General features: G+C 39.7%; 1 protein-coding gene across 1 annotated transcript in view; it reads left to right on the forward strand.

Annotated features, from left to right (window-relative positions):
- RBBP8 (RB binding protein 8, endonuclease) overlaps positions 1-25,024 on the forward strand; it is a 62,866-nt gene extending 37,842 nt beyond the window's left edge. The window contains 10 exon segments of the mRNA XM_025215460.1: positions 1-21; positions 1,309-2,188; positions 2,288-2,414; positions 4,461-4,552; positions 5,408-5,522; positions 6,175-6,345; positions 6,960-7,029; positions 9,295-9,391; positions 19,636-19,777; positions 24,444-25,024. The exon segment at positions 1-21 is cut by the window's left edge and continues 33 nt beyond it. Coding sequence (XP_025071245.1) covers positions 1-21; positions 1,309-2,188; positions 2,288-2,414; positions 4,461-4,552; positions 5,408-5,522; positions 6,175-6,345; positions 6,960-7,029; positions 9,295-9,391; positions 19,636-19,777; positions 24,444-24,541 — 1,813 coding nt within the window. The 3' untranslated portion in view covers positions 24,542-25,024.
- The last annotated feature ends 1,300 nt before the right edge of the window (positions 25,025-26,324 follow it).

Below are 26,324 nucleotides of genomic sequence, written 5' to 3' on the forward strand. Positions count from 1 at the left end.
AAGAAACAATGACAGCTTGGGGTATGCTACTTTTAGTATATAACAAAAATATGAATCAGCTTATATAAAATGATAGTTTTCATAGAAAATGGCATCTTGTTTTAAAGGTGGACCTATGAAAATCCACTAACATTAAATTATGTAGGCTTCATGTATTTGCAGGTCAGTATTTAAAAAAACAGACATACAAGTCCATACAAATCGGAATTGGATAGAATTACACAATCATTACATTTTACTTATTCCTCAAAGGTTCAGTGCTCTCTGAGGTTCTCATCCCTATCTGATTTTTCCCTAGTTATTGGGTGGTGCATCTGGAGAACCTTAAACATCAGACTATAGTAAGGCAATGGAATGGCAGCAGGTGTTTATATCATGGTGGAGGCAGTAAGCCTCCTGCTATTCAAGCAATCATTTATTACAACGATGAGATTCAAATAAAAATTCAAATGACATAAAAGCTACTCTCACAGAGCAAAAAAGACATTGCCAAATGAAGCAGATCAGCTGTGATAAGCTGATCTGCTACATTGGGTAAAACACATGTTGCCAGTTGTCCTGCATGTAGCAGGGGCCTGATGTTGGACAATGGGCAACATGTTTCCCCTAGTGTAGGGATCCTCCATGTCCTTTGCTGCCACGTGCCTACTTGCCAGGACCCATGCTGGAAGCTGCACTGGTCCATGCCTCGCACAGAGACAAGGGGCAGTGCAGGTCCTGGCACACACAAGCTTAGAGTGGTGTAGGACCTAGGGTATCCCTGGTGCCTCATGCCTCTACACTGGGACCTGTGCTGACCCTTGCTTCCATGTGAACCACTGCTTGGTGTGGATTCATGCATGGAGGCATGGGATGGTGCAGGACTTGGGCAGTTCCTAGTGTCCTGTGCCTCCATGCTGGGACCCATGACATGAGGCAGTGTCTGTTTCTACCCTTGGATCTTCCCCATTTTCTATTCATTGGATACTCTGAAAGGCTGAGGCCTGTTAGGAGGAGAGATTCCTGGATAGGCTGAATGCTGTCCTGGGTTCTCCCTCATATCTGGAAGAGAATTTAGTTTCATATTGAAGCAAAGAACCAGATCTAATTATTGCCCAATTTTAGCCCTATGGTTGTAGGGGTTATCACAGATGAGAAATTTTCATATGCATGCAAACCTTTGTTTACTTTTCTTCTTTCTGTTCCATTCAAGATTAATAGAATCAACTGTAATAGCTTTCATGGGTACAACTGGCAGGAGACAGAATATTTTTACATTTCTTGTGACATTGGAAAAAATAAAAGTATTTCACCTCTCAATATGTTCAGACTTTCAGATCCATCTCAGAACACTCCACCACATGTGGACTGGGACCAACAGGCAGCTTCTCCTATTTTTGGAGCATCTAGCAATATGAAGAACAACTTATGTTTCAATACAAGTCATTCGCCTTCTATTTTAGATACAGGACTGAAATCTAATTTCAAAAACAACCCCTTCAATAATCCTTCCAATTCTAGATCTCATAAAGTTAGATCAAAATCAGAAGATATTGCTCTTGTTGCACCACTTAATCTTGGGACTGAAGTAAACTCTATTATCAGCCAGGCCTCAACCAATAGGCAGATGATTGTGAAAAAGAACACGGGTGAACCCATAACTTGTGTCTTCAGCACTTGCGCAGGCAGGGATGAGGTAATCAAGAACGACTTCTGCCTTGCACCTCCAAAACAACTGGGAAGAGGATGTGCTAAAAGAAAGAAAGCTGAAGATGAGCATTTGACCAGTTGTGAGAGAACCTCTTTCAACAAAGAGAACTCTTTGCCTTTTCAAGTAGATAGTCAGGTTATTAATGGAGAGCACACAGTTGACAAGCCTTTGGACCTCTCCGATCGTTTTTCTGGAGCTCATTGTCAAGGAAGTGATGAGACTTGTAAAAATAGATTGAAACAGATGAGCCTGCATGATGTTTTTCCCCAGCTAGTGGAAAGTACTGCAGAGGATTCTTCATTCACAAAAAGCATCAACAGTGGGACCTATTTGTTAAGCAGAGATTCAGAAGAGTATCCCCATGTACAGGAGGCAACCCTTGGTGAAACATGCACAGAGAGAAATTCCCAATTACAAACTAAAGAAGAAATCCCTTCCTTCAAGGTAGCACCATTGTCAAAAGTAGTAGATACACAACTTCTTTTTGATGATGTAAAGGTATGTTTTTCTAAAAAATATATATTATTTTGTGTTGTTTTCTTTTCCAAACATTATGTTTAAAGTCTGGGAAATGTTAAAATCATGATATGTTGTTAGGTTGCCAGTGACCATGAACCAACTAGAAAGAAAACCAGGGCAGGACATGGAGAGTCTGAGCCAGCATCTGTGCTTCAACCAAACCCTTGTAGAATAACAAAAAGTATATCACTGCAAAATGAACAAGGTAACTTCCAAAAAACCATTCTTCCTTATTGTGTGCTTATACTTAAAACACGTTTGCATTTCTTTTTCCCTCCTTCTCCCACTGTTAAAACTTTCTTCCATTCCTTTTTCATAATTTATATGCCATCTCTTCTGAAAGCCACCCCCAAGTGAACTATCTTCATTCTCACTTACTTCAAATAACTTTTGAAAACAGTCCTGTTTTGTGTTGGCTGTCTTCGGTAATGCTCTCACATCTTTCTTCTTTTTTTTTTTTTTTTTTTTTACTGTACATTATCTCCATGGCTTTAGATTAGAAACTCAGTAGGACAGGCAACTTTTATCTAGCTTATTTCATGCTATTGTTACTTCACAGAATTGAAACAAGCTTATGAAGTTTCACTTTACACTATCTGTCTAAAAACTTTTACTTGGAAATTTTAAAATTCAGTTAGAAGCTGGCTTCTTAGTATTGCTATTGGGGGATGTTGGTTGTAGCCATGTTGGTCTAAGGACATAGGCAGACAAGATTATTTGGGTAAATGTGAGATCTTTTATTAGACCAACTAAATTGTTGGAAAAATTGTTCTTTGCAAGCTTTTGGGTACAAACACCCTCCTTCAGACTCTCCCACTGCATGAAGAAGGGTGTTTGTATCCGAAAGCTTGCAAAGAGCAACTTTAACAACTGTTTAGTTGGTCTAATAAACGATATCACATTTACCCAAAGAACCTCGTCTGCCTAGTATTGCTGTTTGCATTAGTGATGTCCTTTCTAAGCAATTCCCATTCCTTACCAGTTAGCTTATATGGTAGTGTACAGCTGTCACCAAATATCCCATTACCAGGAATATATCATTTCTAATGCAAGTGGTCCCAGCCTGCTGCTTTAATTTCTTTAATTGGGCTCTCTGAATTACTAGCAATTCAAACTCTGTTTCCACTGACTCTCTACTTTCCATGTTTAGAAAAATGAATTCCTTATTAAGAAATACAGTAAAAACTTTGTTATCCAGCATGAGTGAGGTAATGGGGGTGCTGGTTATATAAAAATTCCAGTTACCTGATGGCAGGGGTTTTCGACCGGTGCGGGGGGAGTGGCAGTAGCCGCACATTTACAAAAATGTGCGTGACAGTAGCGGGGGAGGGACACGACGGACTGGGCATATGCAGCAGTGGCAATGCAGGGTGATGGTTGGCGGCGGGGGGGACTGGGCATATGCAGCAGTGGCAATGCAGGGTGATGGTTGTCAGCAAGCTTCCCTCCCTACTCCCCCGCAGCCAGCCAGAAATTCCAGTTAATAGAGTGTTCCGGTTACTTAAATGCTGGTTAACAGCTTTTACTGTGTTTGGGTTGTGGGCTGAGAATCAATTAGCAGTAAATAGTGCTGTGAAGATACACGTTGATCATCTTCCACCTAAAAGAATTTTGGAGCCAACTTGCGTTCTTTGAAGAGAGAACATCAGTTTAGCTATGTGTTTGTTTGATACTTTATCTTCTGTAGTTTTATTATCAAAATTGGATAGATAAAGGGAACCTAGGCGTTCAAGCTGACACAATCTACACAAAACTTACTTTGAAATATATATTAAATGTGTTAATAAGCTATATATTATTAATTACACAACATATGAAAAAGAGAAAAAAGCTATAACAATAATGTAAAAGTGTATTCGGTGATTAAAAAAATATATATACATACACGCTCGTGCACGCACAAACATACATATGTGTGTGTGTATATACACAACAAAAGAATTATCATTTTCAAATCTCTCTATATATAGATATAGATATCTCTATATAGATATAGCTATATCGATATAGATGTATCTAGAGATATAAATATAATGTGTGTGAATGAACTATATCAAATTAGCTTGCTTACTCTACAGTCGTCTTAACTTTTTTTTGTTTAAAAAAAAAAAAAAATCAAACCTGAAAGAGAAATAAATAACAGAAAAAGAATGACTCCTGTAGTTTACTTCTTATCATATGCTATCATTAAAGTTTGGTTCTAACTTTTAATTACCTTTTCTGTCTTGCTTTCTGTATCTCCACCTCCAAGATAAGCCATCTTTAGAAAATCTGCAGTGGAGTATAGATCCAGGAGCAGACCTTTCTCAGTACAAAATGGACATTACAGTGATCAACACAAAGGTAAGTCAGCATTTACTGCTCTGAGTCTTTTGGCTAAGGCAGCATATAATAAGTAAATTTGTGAAATAAATCCTTGTATGTTTTATCAAATAAAAAGCAGCTGTATGTTTATATAAAGCTTCTTACCTAAAATAGTTTAATCCGAAAGTGCCTTGTATAGACTTAAAACATTACAATATATTTACTTACATTATAGTCAAATTTTGCAAAGCAGATCTTCAGCCTTCACAGGGTTGGAGTACTGAAAAGCTCCACAAGCTTTTCAGTAATTTCTCTCTTGCTGTGAGAATGGTAATAGTTATAATAGAGAAACATTTTGTTTAAAAAAAAAAAAAAAAAAAAAAGTGTTCTTATTTCACAGTTTGTCGCTTATAACTGTTCACTGTGATCTCTGAAGCAGTTGACAGAGGTATGCATATCTTGACTTTTTATTAGAGAGTACTTGCTTGTCACAAAGTTTTAACATGTCTGCAAAGGTACTAACCCTTCATATGGCTACACATGATCTTTTCCTGAAATTTAATTATTTGAATTGCTGTAAAATTCCATGAATACGTTTTCTTTATAGCAGAAGTTTTAAATATGATTTTTCATGTGACAAGTGATATAGTTCAATAGATAAATCATCATTTTAAGTTCTTATTTTTAGAAAGTTGGCATCAGCTAACAGTTTCTGCATCTTTGCCATATAAAAATAGCTCTTTGAGAGGGAAATTGCATAAAATATCTCAGCAATGGGGAACTTGTCAAATACAAGTAAATGTGTCTGTATGATATGTAAATCTATAAGAAAGGCACTCTAGGTACCTTACGCAAAGCTGAAGTATGTCAATTACTTGTGATTACCTTTTTCAGGATGGTTCTCAATCCAGAGTAGGGGGAGAGGCTGATATGATGGACTATACATATGTTAGTGAAAGTGTGTTGTTAAAAATGAAAAACCAAGAGCAGGAAAGAGAAGGCAGTCCAAGTAAGTTTTTGTGTTTTCTTCTTCATTGGTTTGAGTTGTATCTAGCCTTGTTTTAGATTTGCAGAAACTACTATGGAATTATAGAAATGACTTGAGCCATTCTTTGTTGAAGTCATTTGGTCTTATTTCATCAAGATCAAAGAGTTTGTTAGGGTTCACCTGTTAAGACTGAGATAGCACTTATAAACAAACATATGTATTGCAAAATTGAGGTACTAGCTGATAATTATATAACTTACACAGAGTAATAAGAAAGTGTACTGTCTTGGCTTTAAAAAGCCACCAACTTGTCAGCAATTTTATCTAAGGAAAGGCTAGTTTCAAAAGTCTTTGTATTTATATTTGAGTAGGATTAAGGATAACTCCAACTACAGCAAGAAATACTCGCATTCATTCAGTGCTAAGGTTTGCATTCATACACAGATCTATCAAAGTGTTTTTCTGTACAAGGTAAGCATTTTCCTCATTTAAAAGATTGAGAACAGGAGGCACCCAAAGATTGGTTTTCTGTGTTATTTTGGTGAACTCTGTAAGAGAGCTAGAAATAGACCTTAGTTCCTGTTCAACTAAAAACACATGCAGAGCATTGGTCTGTTGACCTAAATTGTTGAGACCTGATTTTAGATGACCGTTTTGAATTTTTCTTTTATAGAAGAAGAAAGAAAAAAGAATGACACCTTAGCAGAATTATTTAATCGGACATCCCATGAAGAATACGAATCTTGTCTAGTAGATGATAGTTCTTCAGCATGCGATGAAAAAGAAAATCCTCGTGAAGAAGAGGAAAACGAGGAAATGTCAGCAGCCAAAGAGAAACAAAAGAGTAGTGCATTTGTTTTTTCTTCAGTTAGTCTCTTGATGATAATTAACCTGGTCAGACTAGAGGAGAACTGTCTTAATTGAAACAAATAGCCCAAGTAAATTTATTAATGTACTTATCTGACATCCATAAGGATTAATTTGTTATTCTAGGATTTTTAAGAAGGTAGCACAAACTATTTGAAAGGGAAGGGGATTAGAGTGGCACTCAGGGAAGGCACAGGATGTAATTTGTGACAAGCCTGCCAAAAAGGTGGCATTCCATTGTTCTAATTGATTCCATTCTACGATGCTCATACTGCAAGTGTATAAGAGCTAAAGGCTTTTGACTTTCATGCTTCAAAGCTGTTTGCATGTCAGGAAGCCTGCCTCCAAGGATCGTAGAGGAAAAATGAATAGTTTTATAATATTAACAATGAGAACCCGATAATTGCGGTCTAGTTTCCTTTGGCAGGGGTGGTTCAGGTAGATCATTTTAAAATTGTTTTACACTGAAGTTTTAAAATGGGTATTGCTGTAATTATTGCACTCTGTCTAGCTCCATCATTTTATGACCACTTTGTATAAGCATTTCAATTACAGACTTACATCATACTTTTATTCCGAATATATTTACAGAGCATGAGGATAAACGAGATAAAACCAAACAGAAGGCTTTTGTGGAGCCATATTTCAAAAGTGATGAAAGGTAATACAGCACTTTCTTTATTAATTTAGGAAGCTTAGGGTTTTTTCGTCCTTTAGAGAGCTTATCTTTTCATAAAAGAAACTAATGAATTATTACATACGAAGAAGTTTGGAAAAGTACGACTGGAAAATCTCCAAGAGAATTCTGGGCAGCATTACAAAAAAACAAATGTCAAATAGAAAAACTACAGAATGGTGCAAGAGAGGAGTGTGTCTTTTTTTTTGTTGTTGTTGTTGTTACAGGAAAAAATGCAATTTTTGCTGTTAAAATTTTGCTGTGTGGATGTTTCTGTAACCCATAGTGTTTCTTTAAGTTGTTCAAGCTATATACTATATGGTCAAAAAAATACGGAATTCTTGAACAAGTGAAGACTTTTTTAAGTATCTTTTTCATTTTTTGTTTAAATTCCTGTGAGCATTAAAGGAGAAACATACAACAAACTACTATATAGCTAAGTATTTTCTCCATTGCTTCCTATATTTTTTTTTTTTATCATGAGTCTGAGTTTTCATTTTGCAATACCATCAAGTATTGTGGCTTGCTTGTCCATCTATTGTATACTCAGCTTGTTTTCTTTTTGCAAAGGAAAAAAAACTTGGCTAACATTGTGTTGTCTAATAGAATAAGCACAAAGGGCCAGATTCTCTTCTGCAAATTAAGCATGTAAGTAACTAAATGCAATCCTATTCCACCCTGCTCAGCTTCCTGAAAAACTATTAACATTCAAGGTGGGTAGAGCATCCGCCTCCTCCCTGCTTTTTGTCATATGGTGCTAGGTTAAGATGCATGTGCATAACAAAATAGATGCATTAATAGTTTTAGGGGGACTCGAACAGGGTGGAATAAGATCTTGCTTAGTGTTGATACAGAATCTTTTCAGAAACAGCGTTCCAAGCATCATTGGTTCTTGTGGTTGGGTTCAGTACACCTTTTTTCTGTCAACAGTAATTGCAAGAAAACTTGAACCTGTGGCAAAATAAATATGCTATAAATGATTATACTTTTCACAACTTACGTACAATAATTAATTTGTACATATAGGCTGGAATTCTATTTCCCACTGTACGTATAAGTGGCGGCTTTCTGGTTACATAAATTATATTTTCTCTTGCATTGTGGATGCGTATGCATGTACATTTGGACTGAGGATGCATGGTATGCTGTGCACTGGTTGGTACGTATGTATTCTGGATATTGAACCAGCAGCTATGACTTCCCAGCACAGTGCTCTAATCGCCAAGCAATAAGTCGAGCATTACCCAGTTCCCTTACCAGCACTCTGGCCAGATAAATAGCAGCTTTCTAGCCATCTACCTAGGTGCACAAAAAGAAACAAAATTCTGCCTATAATAAACAAAATAAAAACTTTAGATCTGAGCTCTGTCAGAATTTAATTTGACCTTATGGAAACACAAGCCTTCAAAAGGCAATCTTCTAGTCAGCTGACCCTAGCAGCTACCTAGCCTACATGCAGCATAAAAGTGTTGAGACTTCATCCCCAAAACTCTTACAGTTGACTACCAAAGCATTAAAGTGAGTCTTCTTTGTCTATACTGTAGTCAAAAGCGGTGGTTGCAGCTTGTGTATTGGCATACCTATTTTTTAAATTATGCTTTGGTACTGACAGCAGTTTAAATGCAGCAGCAAAGTGTTTGGTGTGGGCAAGCCACCTGAATGTCTCAAGTGAGTTTTGCTCCTCATGTTGAACCTCACGTTGCCACAGCTGCACTGTTATCAGTACCCCACTTAATTATGGTATGTGTTTATGAGCTAGTGTCATATCTTTGAGTTACAGCATAAACGTGTACTGCCATTAGAATGGTACTATGTAGTTTTATGGAATGAACAAATATATAGCAATACAAGGACATGATATTCGTGAAGTTTGTTTACTAAGAACACTGAAGCCTGTTTGTAGTCTTCAAAACTTTAAATAAGAATGTTATCAGCAGCCCCTCTTTCATAGAAGGAAGGGCATGGATGCATAAAGGACAATTAAATTTTTAAAAAATAGTGAAACCCATTAGATTAAAAAATTATTCCATTATATTTGGACATGAAGGATGAAAGGGTTGTTTATTTTTAATAGGAATAGTTATTAGGAAGCTGAGGTTCTTTAAAATAGATATGTTTGTACAGATTTTTGCAGAAATCTTGTTGTTTTATCACCCCACCCTTCACTGGACTAATTAATTCCATAACTCTCCAAGATACAGAGAAACATATTTCTAATCGAGTGATAATCTGAATGCTTTTGCTTTTCAGAAAGAATACTGTGTTAGATTTTCCTCACATTGAGGTTGTTCGGAAGAGAGAGGAAAGAAGAAAATTACTGGGCCACACTTGTAAGGAATGTGAAATAGTAAGTACTCTATAAAGTTTTGGCTGGTGCCTCATTTTTTTTTTTTTTTAACTTTTTCATACCAAAGACCTGCTATTCTTTCTAAATTAAAAGTCCAATCACCTCAGCATTAATAAATCAAGTAGGCCAAGGTGTCCATTTGTACCAGAGCTGTTGGCCAGTTTAGGGACCCATAATAAAAATTAGATACTGTAGAAGTGGACAATAATTGTATAAGATAATTTGGCGTTTATCTTTTTATAATTTTTATCTCTCTTAATTTGTTAAATGTATACATTCTACATTTTTATTTAATTTTTTTAAATTCTGCCAAATCCTTTTTGTTATCTTGGAATTTATTTTTCCAGTGTCTGCTGAAAGATAGAATCAAAGGACCAGAAGGGACCTGTAAGATCATCAAGTCTAGTCCCCTGCCATTGGCAAGATGTAATTAGGCTCAAACGAGCTCAACAAGATGCTTGTCCAGCCTCCTCTTGAATATTTCCAAGGATGGCAACTGCACCACCTCTGCTGGGAGTGCATTCCATATTCTAGATACCCTTATGGAAAATAAGTTTTTCCTTATGTCCGGCCTAAATTGTTCCTCAGTTAGCTTGTGCCCGTTGGTCCTCGTCATCTCAGGGGTGCCTCTTCTGAAGAGTTGCTCCCCTTGATCTTGGTGTTCACCCCTGACATGCTTGTAGGCGGCTATCAAGTCACCTCTGAGTCTTCTCTTAGTCAGACTGAACAAACCCAGTTCCCAGAGTCTCTCCTCATAGGGCCTATCCTTCAGGCCCCTGATTTATATGGGTAGCCCTTCTCTCTACCCTTTCAAGCTTATCCACATCTTTCCTGAAGAGTGGTGCCCAGAACTGGACACAATACTCCAGCTGTGGCCTCACCAATGCTGAATAGAGGGGGCGGAGCACCTCTCTGGATCTATTCGCAACACATTGGCATATACACCAGAATTCTATTAGCCCTGTTGGCAACTTCATTGCACTGTTGTCTCTCATATTCATCTTCTGATCAATTGTCACCCCCAGGTCCCTTTCAGATGCAGTGCCAGCCAGTGGACTACTAACCATCGTATAATTATGGTGGAGGTTCTTCCTACCCAGATTTAAGGACCCTGCACTTTTCCCTATTGAACCTCATCTGATTGTGTTCAGCCCATAGGACCAATATGTCAAGGTCATCCTGGATCCTCACCCTATCCTCAAATGTGCCTGCGTTTCCCCACAGCTTGGTGTCATCTGCAAACTTAATCATTACACTTTCCACCCCCTCATCCAAGTCATTGATAAAGATGTTAAAGAGTACGGGCCCAAGCACTGATCACTGGGGGACACCATTGGAGGTGGCCCTCCAGGATGAGGCCATGCCATTGATTACAGCTCTCTGGGATTAGCCTCTGAGCTAGTTGCCAACCCATCTCACTGTAGACTGGTCTAGACCAGTACCCTCCAGCTTAACTGAAAGAAACTCATGGGAAACGGTATCAAAGGCCTTGCTGAAGTCTAGGTAAATGATGTCAACCTCATGTCCCTTTTCCAGCTGGTTAGTTACCTGATCATAAAAGGATACCAGGTTTGTTAGGTATGATCTACCCTCAACAAAGCCATGCTGGTTGCTTCTTAATACCCCGGTTACAAATTTTGTGGTTGATGGCCTCTTTTTGACCATTTTTTTTTTTTCAAAGATTTTTCCAAGGACCGAAGGCAGACTGACCGGTCTGAAGTTTTTAAGGTCGTCTCTCTTCCCTTTCTTAAAGATGGGTACCATGTTAGCCCTCTTCCAGTAGTTCAGGACCGCTCTCGAGTTCCACGACTCTTTGAACAGCTTCACCAGAGGCCCTGCTATGAGCTCAGCCAGTTCTTTCAGGACTCTTGGATGCAGGTCATCTGGCCCAGCAGACTTGAACATGTTCAGATGTTCTGAGAGTACCCTCACCAGTTTGGGACTGATTTCATGTGGACTGTTGTCTTCCCCATATTTCATGGGCCTCTGGACAGGTGAACAGCTCCTGTGTGATTTCAGAAATGCCGATGTGAAGTAAGTATTTAGGAGCTCTGCCTTTTCATCGGGATGAACTGTGGGCTGCCCCCCTATACCCAGTTAGGGGTCCCACAGTAGTTTGATTTTTTTTTTTTTTTTTCTTGCTCCCTATGTACCTATAGAAGGACTTTTTGTTTTCCTTTATTTCAGCTGCCAGCTTGATCTCCATGCCTACCTTTGCTTTCCATGTCTCATACCTGCAGACCTTGGCCATATGATTGTACTCCTCTCTGGATGCTAAACTGTTTCTCCATTGCTTAGATGCTTTTTTTTTCTTTTTCAAAAGTTCCTTAATATTCCTGTTGAGCCAAGCAGGTCTCTTGGCCCCTTTCCCACTTTTTGACTGTGCGGGGATGGCCTCTTTTTAAGCAGTGAGAATTGCCTCCTTAAGGAAACACCACTGTTCCTGAACTCCCAAATCATCCAGTCATGGAGGGCCTTTCTAACAAGACTCCTGAGTTTACCGAAGTCTGCTTTTCTGAAGTCTAGGACTTCTTTTCTACTGACTGAATTCCCAGCCTTTTGGTGGATGGTGAACCTAATCAGGTCATGGTCACTGTTGCCCAGAGTACCTCCAATCTTCAAGTCACCTACCATGTCTTCCCCTTTGGTCAGCACTGTGTCCAGAGTGGCTTTATCCCTAATCAGTCCTTCCACAGCCTGTGTCAAGAACAGTTTGTCAGTAGCTGCCAGGAAGTTGGTTGACCTGCTAGAGCTAGGTGAATGGTCTTCCCAACAGATGTCAGGGTAGTTGAAGTCACCCATGAAAATCAGGTCTTTAGTACTGGCTGCCTCAGTCAGTTCCCTGGAGAATGCCTGATCGCTGTCGTCTTCTTGGTAGGGAGGTCCATAGTAGACTCCCACCATCAGGTCAATATCAACCTGGGAAGATGCGGGCAATGGAGTCCCACAAGGCTCAGTCCTTAGACCAGTGTTATTTAGTGTCTTCATCAGTGACTTGGACGAGGGCATGGAGAGCACCCTGTCCAAGTTGGCAGATGATACCAAATTATGGGGCAAAGTTAATACACCAGAGGGTAGGGAATGGATCCAGGTGGATCTGAACAGGTTGGAAAAATGGGCAGAACAAAATAGGATGTAGTTCAACAAAGACAAGTGCAGAGTTCTGTACCTGGGCAAAAAGAACCACCAACACACTTACAGGCTGGGGGATGACCTTCACAACAGCGGAAAGGGATCTTGGAGTCATAGTTGACTCCAAGATGAACATGAGTCATGAATGTGACAAAGTGATCAACAAGGGTAACTGCACTTTATCATGCATTAGCAGATGCATGACGAACAGGTCCAGGGAGGTGATGCTTCCCCTCTATGTGGCACTGGTCAGACTGCAGTTGGAGTACTGTGTCCAGTTTTGGGCACCACACTTCAAGAGGGATGCAGAGAAGGTTCAGGGGAGGGTTGAGAGGGTTCAGGGGAGGGCCACTCATATGGTTAGAGGCCTGCAGGCAAGGCCCTATGAAGAGAAACTGAGGGACCTAGATCTCTTCAGCCTTCACAAGAGAAGGATGAGAGGTGATCTTGTGGCTGCCTATAAATTCATCAGGGGAGGGCAGCAGGGAATAGGAGATGCTCTATTTACTAGGGCACCCCCTGGAGTAACTAGGAACAATGGCCACAAATTGACAGAGCAGATTTAGGTTGGACATTAGAAAGAACTTCTTCACAGTAAGGGTTGCCAGAATCTGGAATGGGCTTCGAAGGGAGGCAGTGCTCTCCCCTACCCTGGGGATCTTCAAGCGGAGACTGGACAAGCACCTAGTTGGGTTTGTCTGACCCCAGTGCTCTTTCCTGCCCAGGGCAGGGGTCAGACTTGATGACTTACTGAGGTCCCTTCTGACCCTGACATGTATGAATCGGGTCCCTCTCCTGAGCCACCTTGTATCTCGACCCATAGGGTCTCAAGGGACCTCTCCCTCCAATCAAGTGTGACCTGCAAGGCAAGGTACCGCTCTTTCACATAGGGGGCCGCACCTCTCTTCTTCCCAACCTGATCCTTCCTATAGAGCCTATAGCCCTCAATATCCACTGCCCAGTCCTATGTATCATCCCACCAGGTCTCCGTCTACCCAATGAGGTCAAATTCCTTGTCTGCTAGAAGGAGTGCCAGTTCGTTCTGTTTATTGCCCGTGCTTCTGGCATTCCCATAAAGACACCTGAGTTCACCCCTAGTTGCCTCTGGTTTTCTGTCACTCTCTAAGTGCCCTGGGGTGTTGGTACTCATCTGGATGTCCCCTACATTAATGCCCTCCCCTGGGTCATCTTGGCCAGAGGATTTATGTACAGCAGTGGAATCTACGCTCTCTCCCCCAGACATACCTAATTTAAAGCCCTCCTCAGCAAGTCGACAATTCTCACAGAGAAGAGCTTCTTTCCTCTGCCTGTGAGGTGAATACCATCTCTTGTATGTAGACTACTTCCATTGAACTGCATGCCAAGGTCAAGGAATCCAAAATCAACACAGTGACACCATCTCTGAAGCCTTCAGTTGACTTCCTCAATGCACTCCTCCCTCCAACAACTGTGGACTCTACCTGGGAGGATTGAGGAGAAGACCACTCTTGCTCCTAGTTCCTTGAGCTTTACCCCCATGGTCTTGTAGTCATTAAAGATTCTCCCGGGGTTACTTCTTGCTGTCATTGGTGCCCATGTGGACAAGAAGCATGAGGTTGTGGTCCATAGGGTGGACCAACTTTGGGATCCTCGCTGTTACATCTTGGATCCTGGCTCCTGGAAGGCAGCAGACCTCTCAAGCAAAAGGGTCTGGATGACAAATGGCACCTTCTTTTCTCCTTCTTGGTGGGGGAGCCTTCTGTTCCCCTGCTTTCTTGGTGGTGGTGGCTGTTCCTGTCCTATTTTTGGTGCAGAGGATGCAGATGCCTCATCCATTGATGGTGGGAGGGCTGCGTAGTTGTTGTGCAGGGCTATTGGTGGAGCAGCTGATGCACAACATGGTTTTGGACCTGATGTGACCAATTTCCAAGCAATGTCAGTTGGGACATCTTGCTCAAGCCCACTCTTCTGCCTGGTCTCCGTGGCATCCTTCTCCAGATGTAGAGCTTGGCAGTAAGTATCACTATCCGCTTCATGTTCCATGATGGTTCACAGTCTGCTCGCTTCCTCCTGGAGCTCCCTTATCTGGCCCTCCAGAGTCTCCACCAGCGAGCACATCCCACAAGATGGACACATGTCATATGCTAGGGTCAATGAAACCTCCATTAACAGAAATAAATCAGATAGCCAAGGATGGGTATGCAACTGTCAGCCAGAGACTGACACTTTAATTCTGCTAAAGTTGAGAGAGCCAGAATTGGGTCCAAAATACAATTATAGTGTTTTACAAGTATTTCAGAAAGAAAATAAAAACACAGATCTTTTATAGCATCCAATTTTCAAAAAGCTGCCCCTACCCATTGATATGTGTATGCAGTTTTGGCTGGTAAAACTGCATGTGTCTTTGTAGAACTCATTGGAAACCTGGCACACTGTAGATAGATTTCATCATTTTGAAAACGTATGGCTTGTTGGCATCAACTGTTTTATATTATAGTTTTGCACATTCCTAATCAGTGCAACAGTCTGACGTTTTTGGTAATACTTGGTTTGTATTTAACATGACCAAGGAACTTATGGGTACAAATTTTGTGCACCTTTCCAGTTTTTTTTGCAAACTAGGTTAAAAGTATGGGACTTATAGTTAGGGATAGAAAATAATGTTGGTAAGTCATTTAATACTGTTTTCCACATGTCAGCAACTGATTTCAGGTATTTTTTTAATATAGATAAATCTTAGTCTTTTAAGCATGTAATAAAGGACATGCTTAACTTGGCCACTGATAAACTTTTCAATTTGATAGAATTTACTGAGCTGTGATCTCATTTCACAACATGTCTGAGGTGCAGATTAATGATCTAATAAAGGATCCCAGTTGTATGTTATTGCTTTATTTCTACCCAAAGATCTTCTGACTTATTTCCATTAGGGGGAAGGGGACAGTCATATGTATAGTGAGCTCTCTGCTGCCAATAGCGCTGGTCTCAACCACTTGCTCCCTGCCCCACTTTCTGTCTCCATGCAGGCCAGTGAGGTCTCTACCACACCCCACTTCTCAAAATTTTAGATCCATTTCCATTTCCAGTTGATGAGCTCCAGTTTATGGCAGAAGTTTCTGGTAGTAGTTGCTAATAATCTAGGTTTTCCTGTATGAGTTTATCTTTAAAAGCTTATGCAGGTTTTCCTGTGTGATATCCCAGCCCTCTTCTGTGGTGCATTTGCCTCCTAACTTTGTGCCAACAAAATTTGTGCCAGCAAATTGCATAAGCTCACACCCAATTTTGTGCAAAAAGTAATTTAATAAAAAAATATTTATTGCGATCAATCTGAAGACCAGTTTAATGAATACCCTCTCTCTACCCATATATTTCTCCTTTCAGTGATACTCATTATTATCTTCCTATTAATAAGTTCATTACCCACTTTGCAGTTCTACTTCTCATCCTCTCCAGCTTAACTAAAAATGTCCATGTTGGAAGTGTTACATCTGAAGTTTCTGGGCCAATTAGCCTTCTGTTTCCTGCTTACTTGTTGGTATTGATGGTCAGATTCAAACAGGTTTTTCAGAGCTGTGGAATGAAAGGGTGATGCAACAAATAGAACCTGCATTACACTATTGAACTGCCTACCCTGAAACTGCAAATTGGAGAGGACTGGAAAGCGGTGTATCTTAAAACACAGAAAATGTATGTTAATTCTACTTGGACTGATTATCTACATAGGTTTCCTCTCTCCATATGCATGTACCTGAGGCCAGGCTTTGTTTCAATAGCAGTTATTTTCTGTGGCTGTGCTGTGTCCCTCAGAACCTCCAAGCTACTGGGAACTTAAAACTGCCCTGGACTATGAAGAAGAAAAATAAACAACTTTCTTGAAGCCTGGTTGCAACTCTCTACCCCCACACCTCCCAGTACCGTGAAAGCTCCACCCAATATGAGCTGATTCAGTCAAATCACCTGATTCAAGAACCATTCATTATTCGACTACCATGGTGAACATCAGCATGAGTGCCACTCCAATATACTTGGGAAAAGTTCATGTTCCAGATTTCTCTTTTGTTTTTGTAGAGGACCCTTAAGAGCAGGGAGGTTTAAATTTTTTCTTACTGAAGAAATGCAGCCCATCATCTCCACCAGTGATAAGTCTGAGAAAGTTTAACAGACCCCAGCACAAGCCAGTTCTATATATATCCAGAGATTATTCAAGGAGGTCCTCACTATATTAAGACCCACTGTCAGGTAGCAAATACTGATCCAGGTCACATCAGACCATTTGACCATGGTGTTTTTAATCCTCTCTGCTCCATCTCCAACATCCCACTGTCTGAATTTGAAAGGATGCTATCCAAACCTCCATCCATGTGTTCACACTGCACTATTTGTTGATGCAAGCTTCCAAATCTGACCTCAACATAAGTACAGATGTTAGACATTCAGTCTTCAAGTAAAATTCCTCTCCTTCCTGTTGAAAGAACTGTGTTGGTCACCAACAATGGAAACTGATGTTTTCCTTTTTTCCCCAGTGATCTGAGTCTCACATATGGGGTTTCATTTTGGCAAAAGAACTGAGTGGTTGTTACAGCTGCTCGGTCCCTTATACGCTTGGCTACAATAGGGTTGCGGGGGGCGCAAAGGGGGAGGACATAAGGGGTGCTCAGCTTTGATCATAATAAACACTGCTATTCAAGAAGAATGCACATCAAGAGTGGAATTTGTAAGAGTAACATCTGTAAGAATCATAATTGCTGTAGGTAGATAACTTCTTTGAGGATCTGGCTCCTTCTAATGAAATGGGAACATTACAGAATGTATAGGGATACTCTGACAATTTTGGTTAAAATTGTTAAAAGTATGAAACTCTTTGCTGTCTCTGATCAAGAAAGCCTGATTGACATCAGATGGAAATCCTGAACTAAGTAGAACATTGAGAACAGATGATGCTCTAGTGCCGTGTTTCTCAACCTGTGGGTCACAACTCAAAAGTTGGTCACAAGAAGATATGAAAGGGTTGCAAACAAACTTTAAAAAATGGTTTCATTTTTGGAGGAGAAAAATGTGGGAAACCATGGCTTTTCCCTTGCAGGCTGGCAGAGTTCCAGCCTTCGAGGGACTGCTTGGGGCTCCCCTACCCCACACACCCTACCCCACACACTGAGGGGCTGGGGGTGGAGGGCAGCAGGTCAGGAGGAGGGGCACTGGGTCAGAACTGGCCATTGATGTTTACAAATGGGTCCTGGTACAAAAAAGGTTGAGAAACACTGCTCTAGTGTCAATCAGAGCCTGGGTAACATTAACTCAAATACGTTTTTGGGATGAAAAATGGTACCTCTGTCTCAGGCATACCTATATTTCCTATATGCTGAAAGAACTTTTAAATGGAACTTATTTTTCTTCTTCCTTCTACCACCATTATTAACATCTTGTCCTTTCTGGGGGGTTTTTTCACCTATTCCGTTGCTTTTGTTCCCACCAAATGTTAATGCAACATTAGTTTGCTAACATACTTCAACAGTCTCAAGATGTAGGTCTTATTTTGCATCATTCTATCTGTAGATGGAGACAAGAAAAGAAAATGTTGTGGCATACCATTACTAAAGGTGAACAGCAGCACTGCATGAATATTCCATTTCTTTCATATGTTGCACTCTACATCACTTTTTGCTCAATAGGACTAGGATTTTAACTCCACTTTGTCTCTTCTGCTTATTACAGCGTGTTATTTTTGCAGGATTATTTTAGCTATTGATGAGATTTAGTTTTTAAAATCTGGGTTACACCAGGCTGTTGGCTTGCCAGCTTAGTTGAATTCTGTTCAGTCTTATAATGGTGCTACATTCAGACATTTTGTGCTACTTCATAAAGGATACATGAAAACTTGCATTAGCAGGAGCTTCTAGCTAGGACTATGGTCTAAAATACTAGAAAAATTCAAAAAATAAACAAACAAACCCAAAAACTTCCCTTTCACAAAGCAAACCTGTGATCATGCTAAGTAATAAATGACTGGGCCATGTAATATATTATTTTTAAGTCACAAAGGTTGCACTGGCATCAGGGGAATTTGGCTCTTCCTAGATCTATCTATTTAGGAAGAGGCAAATTCCTCTGATGCCAGTGCAACCTTTGTGACTTACAAATAATATCTTACATGGTTCAGTCATCGAACAAATCTACCCTGCCTTCTTCCTCTGTATAAGCAGCTATAACCCTGATCTTACCCTTTAGAGCTACTCAGCCAACAGAAAGGTGGAGATTCACTGTAGCTATGCTGTGGGAAACTTTTCATGTTCGAGGAGGCCCTGCCTTCCATACAGAGAACTAATTGCTGTGCCTCAATCAATGCACCTCTGACATGGAATGGAAGGAGGAGTAGCCAGATGACTATGCACCAGACAAACCCTAGCTGGTGAATAATACCTTCGAAGTCCTAGTCATTTGGCATAACTTAGACCAGGTCTTTGGACACTGATTTGTGTCTGTTGCTGGGTAGTGAATCAAGGAGCCCTATGACTCGGTCATTGACTCCTTTTTCCATTGTAACAACCATAAACTAGGCACAGCAAAAAAAATTTTTTTTCACTCTTACCAGAAGGCCTCTTCTGTGGCTGAAGGGCCTGAGTCATGAGCTGGGATCAAAAAGGCTGGCAGTTCGAGTCTGGGAGTGGGCAAGTGATCTTAATTCTTAATTTATGGCCATGGCTGGGTCACTCCTACCAGAAAATCCAGTGACATTTTTAATTAACTAATTTTGACTCTAGGGAATTCCAATCTACTTTAGGCCTCAATCCCACAATGACATATGTACATGCTTAACTTCATGAGACCAGTAGTAGAACTATTCACCATGTATAAGTGTTTGTGTTTGTGTCTTATTCGGTTTTATATTATAGGGAATAAAACTAACATGGTTGCCAATGCAAAGTGTATTTTTAAAGTTACAGTAATGAAGATTAAATTTAATCTAGAAAGTCAGTACTAAGATATTCAAGCTCTGTACTGTTGGCAAGATTCAGCACATTATATTCTATTTAAATTCAGTGATCAACAGTGAATGATATAAGTAATACAGTTGCACCTTCTGTATTGTTTGTTTGTCGCAACCTATTGCAAAAAGACTTTCCATTTTCTATTAGTATTATGCAGACATTCCAGAAGAAGAGAGAGAGAAGAAACTAGCAGCCTGTTCAAGACATCGATTCCGTTACATTCCCCCTAGTACACCAGAAAACTTCTGGGAGGTTGGTTTTCCTTCCACCCAAACTTGTATGGACAGAGGTAAGCATAGAAAATGATTTTACTAGATGATTTTTATGTTTTTGTTTTTAAAATTAATACTTTATAACATTAAAATACTAAAATTATGCTCATTTCACAAAGTTAGCACCCCTACAGATTTGTCAAACTCCATTTTACCCTCGGCTACCAGGAACTAGAATAAATGTCACCACTTGTTCAATATCTCCTGGGATGTTGGGAAGGGAGGATGTTAGGTGAGTTCCTACAAATTAGATCAGAAAAGATAAAAATTAGGAGAATTTCCACAAAAACTAAACCAAGACCATTTTTATTTTTGACCTAAAATTAGATTTAACCTTGCAGATTTGAGGCAAGAAGCTAGCTTGCTGTACTACTTTAGGCCCCAAATGACAGGATACATTGTTGATCTACTTTGTCTAGCCTAAGTAAACCTATGGGACAAATCTTTTCGGCAGGTGTGCCACCCTGGCACCCTCCTGATGTGCCACTCCTAATCCCTTTCCTCCATCAGTTCTGCTGCTCTGCTCTTTGCTCTCTAGTCTGTGCTCCCTGCTTGATTACCTGCTCTATTGTTGCTTCCTGCCCTATCTGCTGCTGTGCTGCCTGTCTCCTTTCTGATCTACTGCATGCCCCACATAGAGGCTGCCTTGTCACTTGTGGCACTTGTGTAGCAGGTTGGCCTCCCTTGTTTATACTATTGCAGAGAAGAGAGACATAAGATGGCTGTATTGCCTAGAATCTTTGCTTTATCTTCTGAACATTGAGAATTTTCTTGTGCATGTTACTACCCTGGTTCATTATTAAAATGTAGAAACTGCACTTTAGACTTTCCTTCACATAGATTATTCTTTGTATAAATAGCTTTTCAGAAGCCAGTAGAATTTGGCACAAGAATCTGAGTTACCAACACAGGTCCATTGTTTAAAAAAGCGCACACATTTTTAATCCATTGTACTTTGGTAGTATTATGGTTCCAAAGGCATGTGTTTCAAGTGATTTTTAGCAAGCTGTAGCCAAAAGGATTTGGTTCCAAAAGATATTCTGCAAGAGCACTCTAGGAATCAAAGTTCTTCTGGTATTTTGAGTCAAACATTTTGACACAGGAATTTTTTTTAAATGATGTTAATCATTCATTTTTATCAAAGACACTCTTCACTTGAATGGGGTAATGGCTTTAAAATGCATGTATTTTGTTATGTATTTGGATAAATATCTTCAAAGGGCCTAAATTCTATGTCGAAGGAGGCTACATGCCTTTCAGATCTCTTCATTGACTAGTTATTTCCATACCCATATATTATATATTTTATGAAATAACCATCAATAGTGATGCTCTGAGCTTTCTGTTCTCCAGCGTTTAGGTGTGTAACTGGGAAAACAAGGCCCCCTCAGTCAGTGCAATGGGATTTTCAGCACCCTCTCAGAACAGAGGGTGATGATTTTTAAGCTCTTATGCAATACTTTCAAGTAGTGAATAATGCTAATCAAGCTATTTTATAAAAGAATGGATTGATTTCATTTAAATTTGAACCTGTAGTTCTAAGAAGTTTAAGGTATTTCAAACATTGGACTCAGAGACCTAATCTTATTCATTTAAGATAAGTACAAGCTACTGCTCAGAGTTGGTCCTAATTGAGCTCCCCTTTTTCCCTCCTATATGCTGGGTCCACATGCTTATAAGTTTAATTTAAGGTAGGCTTTTTCTTTAGTTTTCTTGGCTTGGTCCAGGGCATGAGCTGTCTATCTAATACCCCTTCTCAGACACAGAACGTTATAGTCAAGCTACCCAAGGCCAATGCTGAACACCCCCCCACAAGACTCTCCAATGACTGTAAGCACATTCCCCCACCATTTGCTGGACCCCTCCACTCCATCCACATGGGTTCTCTGGTTTAAATTTTAATCCTTCAGATACAAATGATAAGACAAGAGTTTTCTGAAAAAATTGTGGAAGAGAGAATCAACCCTAATAAAGGTATTCTGTTTCTGAGTAACAATTGCAGTGCATAAATTCACATTTATATAGCCTTCCAATCAGGTAACTGTGGTCACATACCAACATTAAGTTTCTCATGGGATAGTTGCTGCTCTCCCAAGAGAAACCACAAGTGTATGGATGTTCAGGATTTTTCTCACAGAGTAAAAATGGCTGCTCCCAGAGAAACGGAACAACCAGGCTTAAATTGCACCCAGGAGAGTGAATGCCTATACACATTATCTTGTGAGAGAAGCCACAGCACAGTCCTTTAGAGTCAGTGCTTTGCTCTTCCTGCTCCACCGTCCCCCTCAGGGAGATGGTATGTTACCTAACTGGACTGAAGTGCTTCAGCAGAGCGAGGAGCAGAACATGCCTCCTTCATAATCCCCACATTGTGCTACAGGGAGACACAGGTTGACCCTGAGCAGTGTGGGTCAGCCATCCTGTGCTGCCCTGCATGCTGCTGCTTTCTGTCTCCAGGCAGACTGAGGAAACCTGCCAAGCATGCTAAGATGTGTATGCAGGGGCCCCCTGGCTACACAATGTCAGCACTGCAAGCTCTCTGCTCTTCAGGGGTTCAGCGTTCTAATGCCTGTTCAGGCATCTCTGGGTAAGTGTTTTTCTATCAAGAAAACAAAACCTGGGAGAATTCTCCCAGATCGTTTGAACATGTGTACACAACCCATGATGGGTTGAGGTACATATCGCACATACCTTATAAACCAAATCTTTCCTTTAGACAATACAAGAGAAATACAGATCCATGCAAAAAAAATAATATACTGCCTATGCAATTCCTGTTCTGAATCCTCCTCATTCTTGAGCATTCTTTGGGTCCTGATTAGTGCCTTCCAGGACATAAACACTGTGTGCCCCCAGAGGCTGGGGGGCACGGTGAGCTCCCGCAGGCAGCGACAACGCTGTCAGTGGTGGGGACGTGGCAGCAACAAGTGGTGAGCTCCGGCAGGTGGCCACAGTGCCAACTGGTGGTTGGCAACCACCCGCACACACTGCAAGTGGGGGCAGGGGCGCTTTTGCAGGGGGTGCACATGCACCCCCTATGCATTGCCAGGGTTCCAACATCCTCAGATACCTAGTCTTGGACCTCACTTCACCTGCTTAATCGCTTCCTGTTCTAATCAGTGAGAGAGAACTGCTCAAAGCCAACTTCTTTTATTTTAAGTACTTAACAGTTCCTCTTCCCTGTGACCCAGACAATCTCAAAGGATCATTCCATTTTTCAATTGGGTGATTTGTTGGTTACTAGTTGCCTAAATGAAGCTAGGTTTTTGGCTACCCCTTTGTTCTTATAAGACACAGCCCATTTAGGTTATTGATGGTCCTTAGCAGCCCTCATATGGATGCAAATGCTCAAGAACTCGTCCTCCTTTTTTATAACAACCATGGTACAGAACTACAGCAAAAAAGAAATGCAGAATCTATATGTGATATGTACCCCAAACTATAACAGTTATCTGAGTGGAACACTATATAAGTGTTAATTTTATGTATTGCAGTTGTTACTCAGAAAAAGAATACCCTCATTAGGGTGGTGAAATGTATTAGCTCTTCCTAAATGGTACATTAAAGTTGTTATATTTTTTTTTTTTTAAATAACTTGGTCATAGAAAATGCATTTCATCACTTAATGTTTTAAAAATAAATTCCTACTTTGTATTTTAGTAAATATAGTGCTTGCAAACCAAATAAGTTGTCAGACTTTTTTAAGATAAGTCTTTGATTCATTCACAGGGAAATATGGCAATGGCATTAGCATGACAAGTTTCCATGCATTACCCAGCTATGTCCTTGGTGTTTTTAGTTTGAGGATGGCTCAAACCAAAATCATGTTAATCCTGTTTTGTTTTTTTTAAAGGGGGTTGGGGAGGGAAGGGAGAAAAGGACTGCAGTTGAAGACATAAGCCAACCACTGAAGTCTATATAAAGGTTACAGTCGGTTTATAACATACATATTTGGCAGTACATGCTACATTATTACAATAAATAATCCTCTGTACATTAGCTTCCTTTTCTTGTCTGAGTGAAGTTCAAGATGTTGATTTGATCCACTGAACTCTGTTTGGGTTCTAGCCTTTTGGGGAGGGGAGGACTTTATTTTGAGGGCAGTGTTTTTTATTAAGTCTATGTGAGGTATGGTAGTGGTGCCTAGAGTGGTTGCGTTGGGTGCATTTTTATAAATTAAGAGTTCAGAAAATATATTCTGGTTTTATACTAAATAACTCAACTTGTAAAGTTGTATGCTATTTCACTCTATGCTATTAAAATAACATACAGTGAAATTATCAAAGCTTCCATAGAAAAGATGTTGAAATGTGAGATATTTAAAATACTTAAAATATTGAGAACCTGACTGTTCAGTAGAGCTTCGATGTATTCAGTTTGTATTAAACCACGTCAGGTGGGTTATCTGAAGCACACCGAGTGCCTTTGAAAGATGCTTGATGTAGCTGTCTGTCCCTGAATGGCATACTAATAGCATTCACTGGCAGATGCAGTTAGTCTTCAAAAATGGAAATACATTTTTTTTTTTTTTTTTAATAAAAAATATTTGTTTTAGGAAATGCTTAAAGGTCTGGTAAATGCAAGTTATTTGTGCCTTTTATACCATATGTACCTTCACAGCCAGATAGTTCTGAAATCTTTATCTCTCTTTTGGTTTTGTTTTGGCTTTTTATTTCTTTTAAGGATATATTAAAGAGGATCTTGCTCCCTGCCAGCGTCCAAAACGAAGGCAGCCTTACAATGTAATGTTTTCTCCAAAAGGCAAAGAACAGAAGACATAAATGGAGAGACAAAGCATCCAAATAGGGGAGAAATGTTTCTTGACCTTAGATATTTATAGTTAATATAAACTTGAAATAAAATGCTGAGCTGTTTTTTTCCAGAATTAAAAATAATATCATTAAGTATGTACATCTTACAACGTTCATTGGAAAATCTGAAGTATGTATCAGGAAATACTGTTATTTAATGTATGTATATTTCATTATGTGTCAATATGTTATATATTGATTTTGCACCTTTAAGACAGTGAGCTGCCTCCTGCTTCCTTCTATTGGAGTCAGTGGCTAAACTCCTAATGGACCACATCTAGATTTCTTCTTTAAACTCAGTGGAGTTGTACCTACTCATGTCAGGTTTAAATGTTGCTGGTAAACTTGGGGAAAGGGTTAGACCTCATAGGGTGCTTCCATTTTGCACTGGATGACTTAAAGGATGTGTATAACCTTCCCTATTTGGGTAATAATTGTAATAAAAGTGTAATAAACAAAAATGCACTGTTAATGGTTTCTTGCTTCCAAACTTTCTCTCTCAAGTTTCTGTCCCCTATTTTCCTGCACCAATGACATGCAGCAAAATGGCTCACACAGTTACAACCATCAATCCCCCCTCACATGACTTCAGCACTTTTTTGTTGTTGGATTCATAAGGCTTTCACTCTAGCATTCAATATGAGTACCCTTTTTATCCAATCTTATCTGTGCCCAAAGTTACTGTGCCTCAGGTACTGCTAGGGAGGTTTGCCTTGTCACTTATAAACTGGGTTTGAGGGCAGAGGGGTTTATGCTGTCATTTGGAATGCAACCTGCCCACGCTCTGAGACCCTGAACAGCTGTAACATTTGAAGTGCATCAAACACCTGTAAATACCTTTGCAAAGACATTCTTGTTTGCACTGAGTATAATTAACGAGAGTTTTTGGATGATGAGAGAAGGCATTTTACAGAGGACTCCATTGTAGTAGGATTTGTTTGTATGGGTGCGTAGTGAAATAGTCTCTGCCCTGAACTTCTTGTGATACAAATAAATTTAAGTAACCAAAAAAAAGGTAACACATCAGAGCACAACGTTCATAAAAATTAACACAAACTCTCGTGCTACTGGATCCAATTCTCATTTACGCTTTTGCACCATTTTAGTGTGAAGAGGTCAAATGCAAATGAGAATTTAACTTATTTTATAGAACACTCAAATTATTGTACTCCGACAATGTTTTACTTTCACAGTATAATATCTCAAATGTGTAGTGCTTGAATTTGGCATTTAGAAGAAATGTGTGCTTTTTTTAAATCAAAATTGAGGCATGGTCTCATTTCAGTTTGAGTTCTATTACAGTTGCTTTTATTTAAAAAAAAAAAAAAATAATAGATGACATTCTCATCTAAATTGTTACATTTCAAAATTTTGAAACGAAAAATGATTATTTTGGAACTACTTAACCTAATCATTCCTTCTCAGAATACTACAATCATGGATGACATGGATGTGTTATATAACTGATTACAGATTAGGCGTACAGTCCCTTGAAATCTGCACTGCATTTTACTACTCACTGATACGATATTTCAGTATCATTCAAATTTTTATGTTTTCTTTGTAGCCTATGCAGTCTTCTTACATAATTACTTCCAAGACACCAGGTGTGAAGCCAAACAGGTTGATGATATAAATTAATTTGATTCAGAAGGTAATGATTGACAGTATGTGAATACATAAGCTAAACATAATCCTCTTTTAAATATAGACGCTACTGGTAAGAAAGAATGAGAAAAGAGAAATAATGAAA

Source organism: Alligator sinensis, unplaced genomic scaffold (assembly GCF_000455745.1).
Source record: "Alligator sinensis unplaced genomic scaffold, ASM45574v1 scaffold1248_1, whole genome shotgun sequence".
Taxonomy (NCBI): Eukaryota; Metazoa; Chordata; order Crocodylia; family Alligatoridae; genus Alligator; species Alligator sinensis.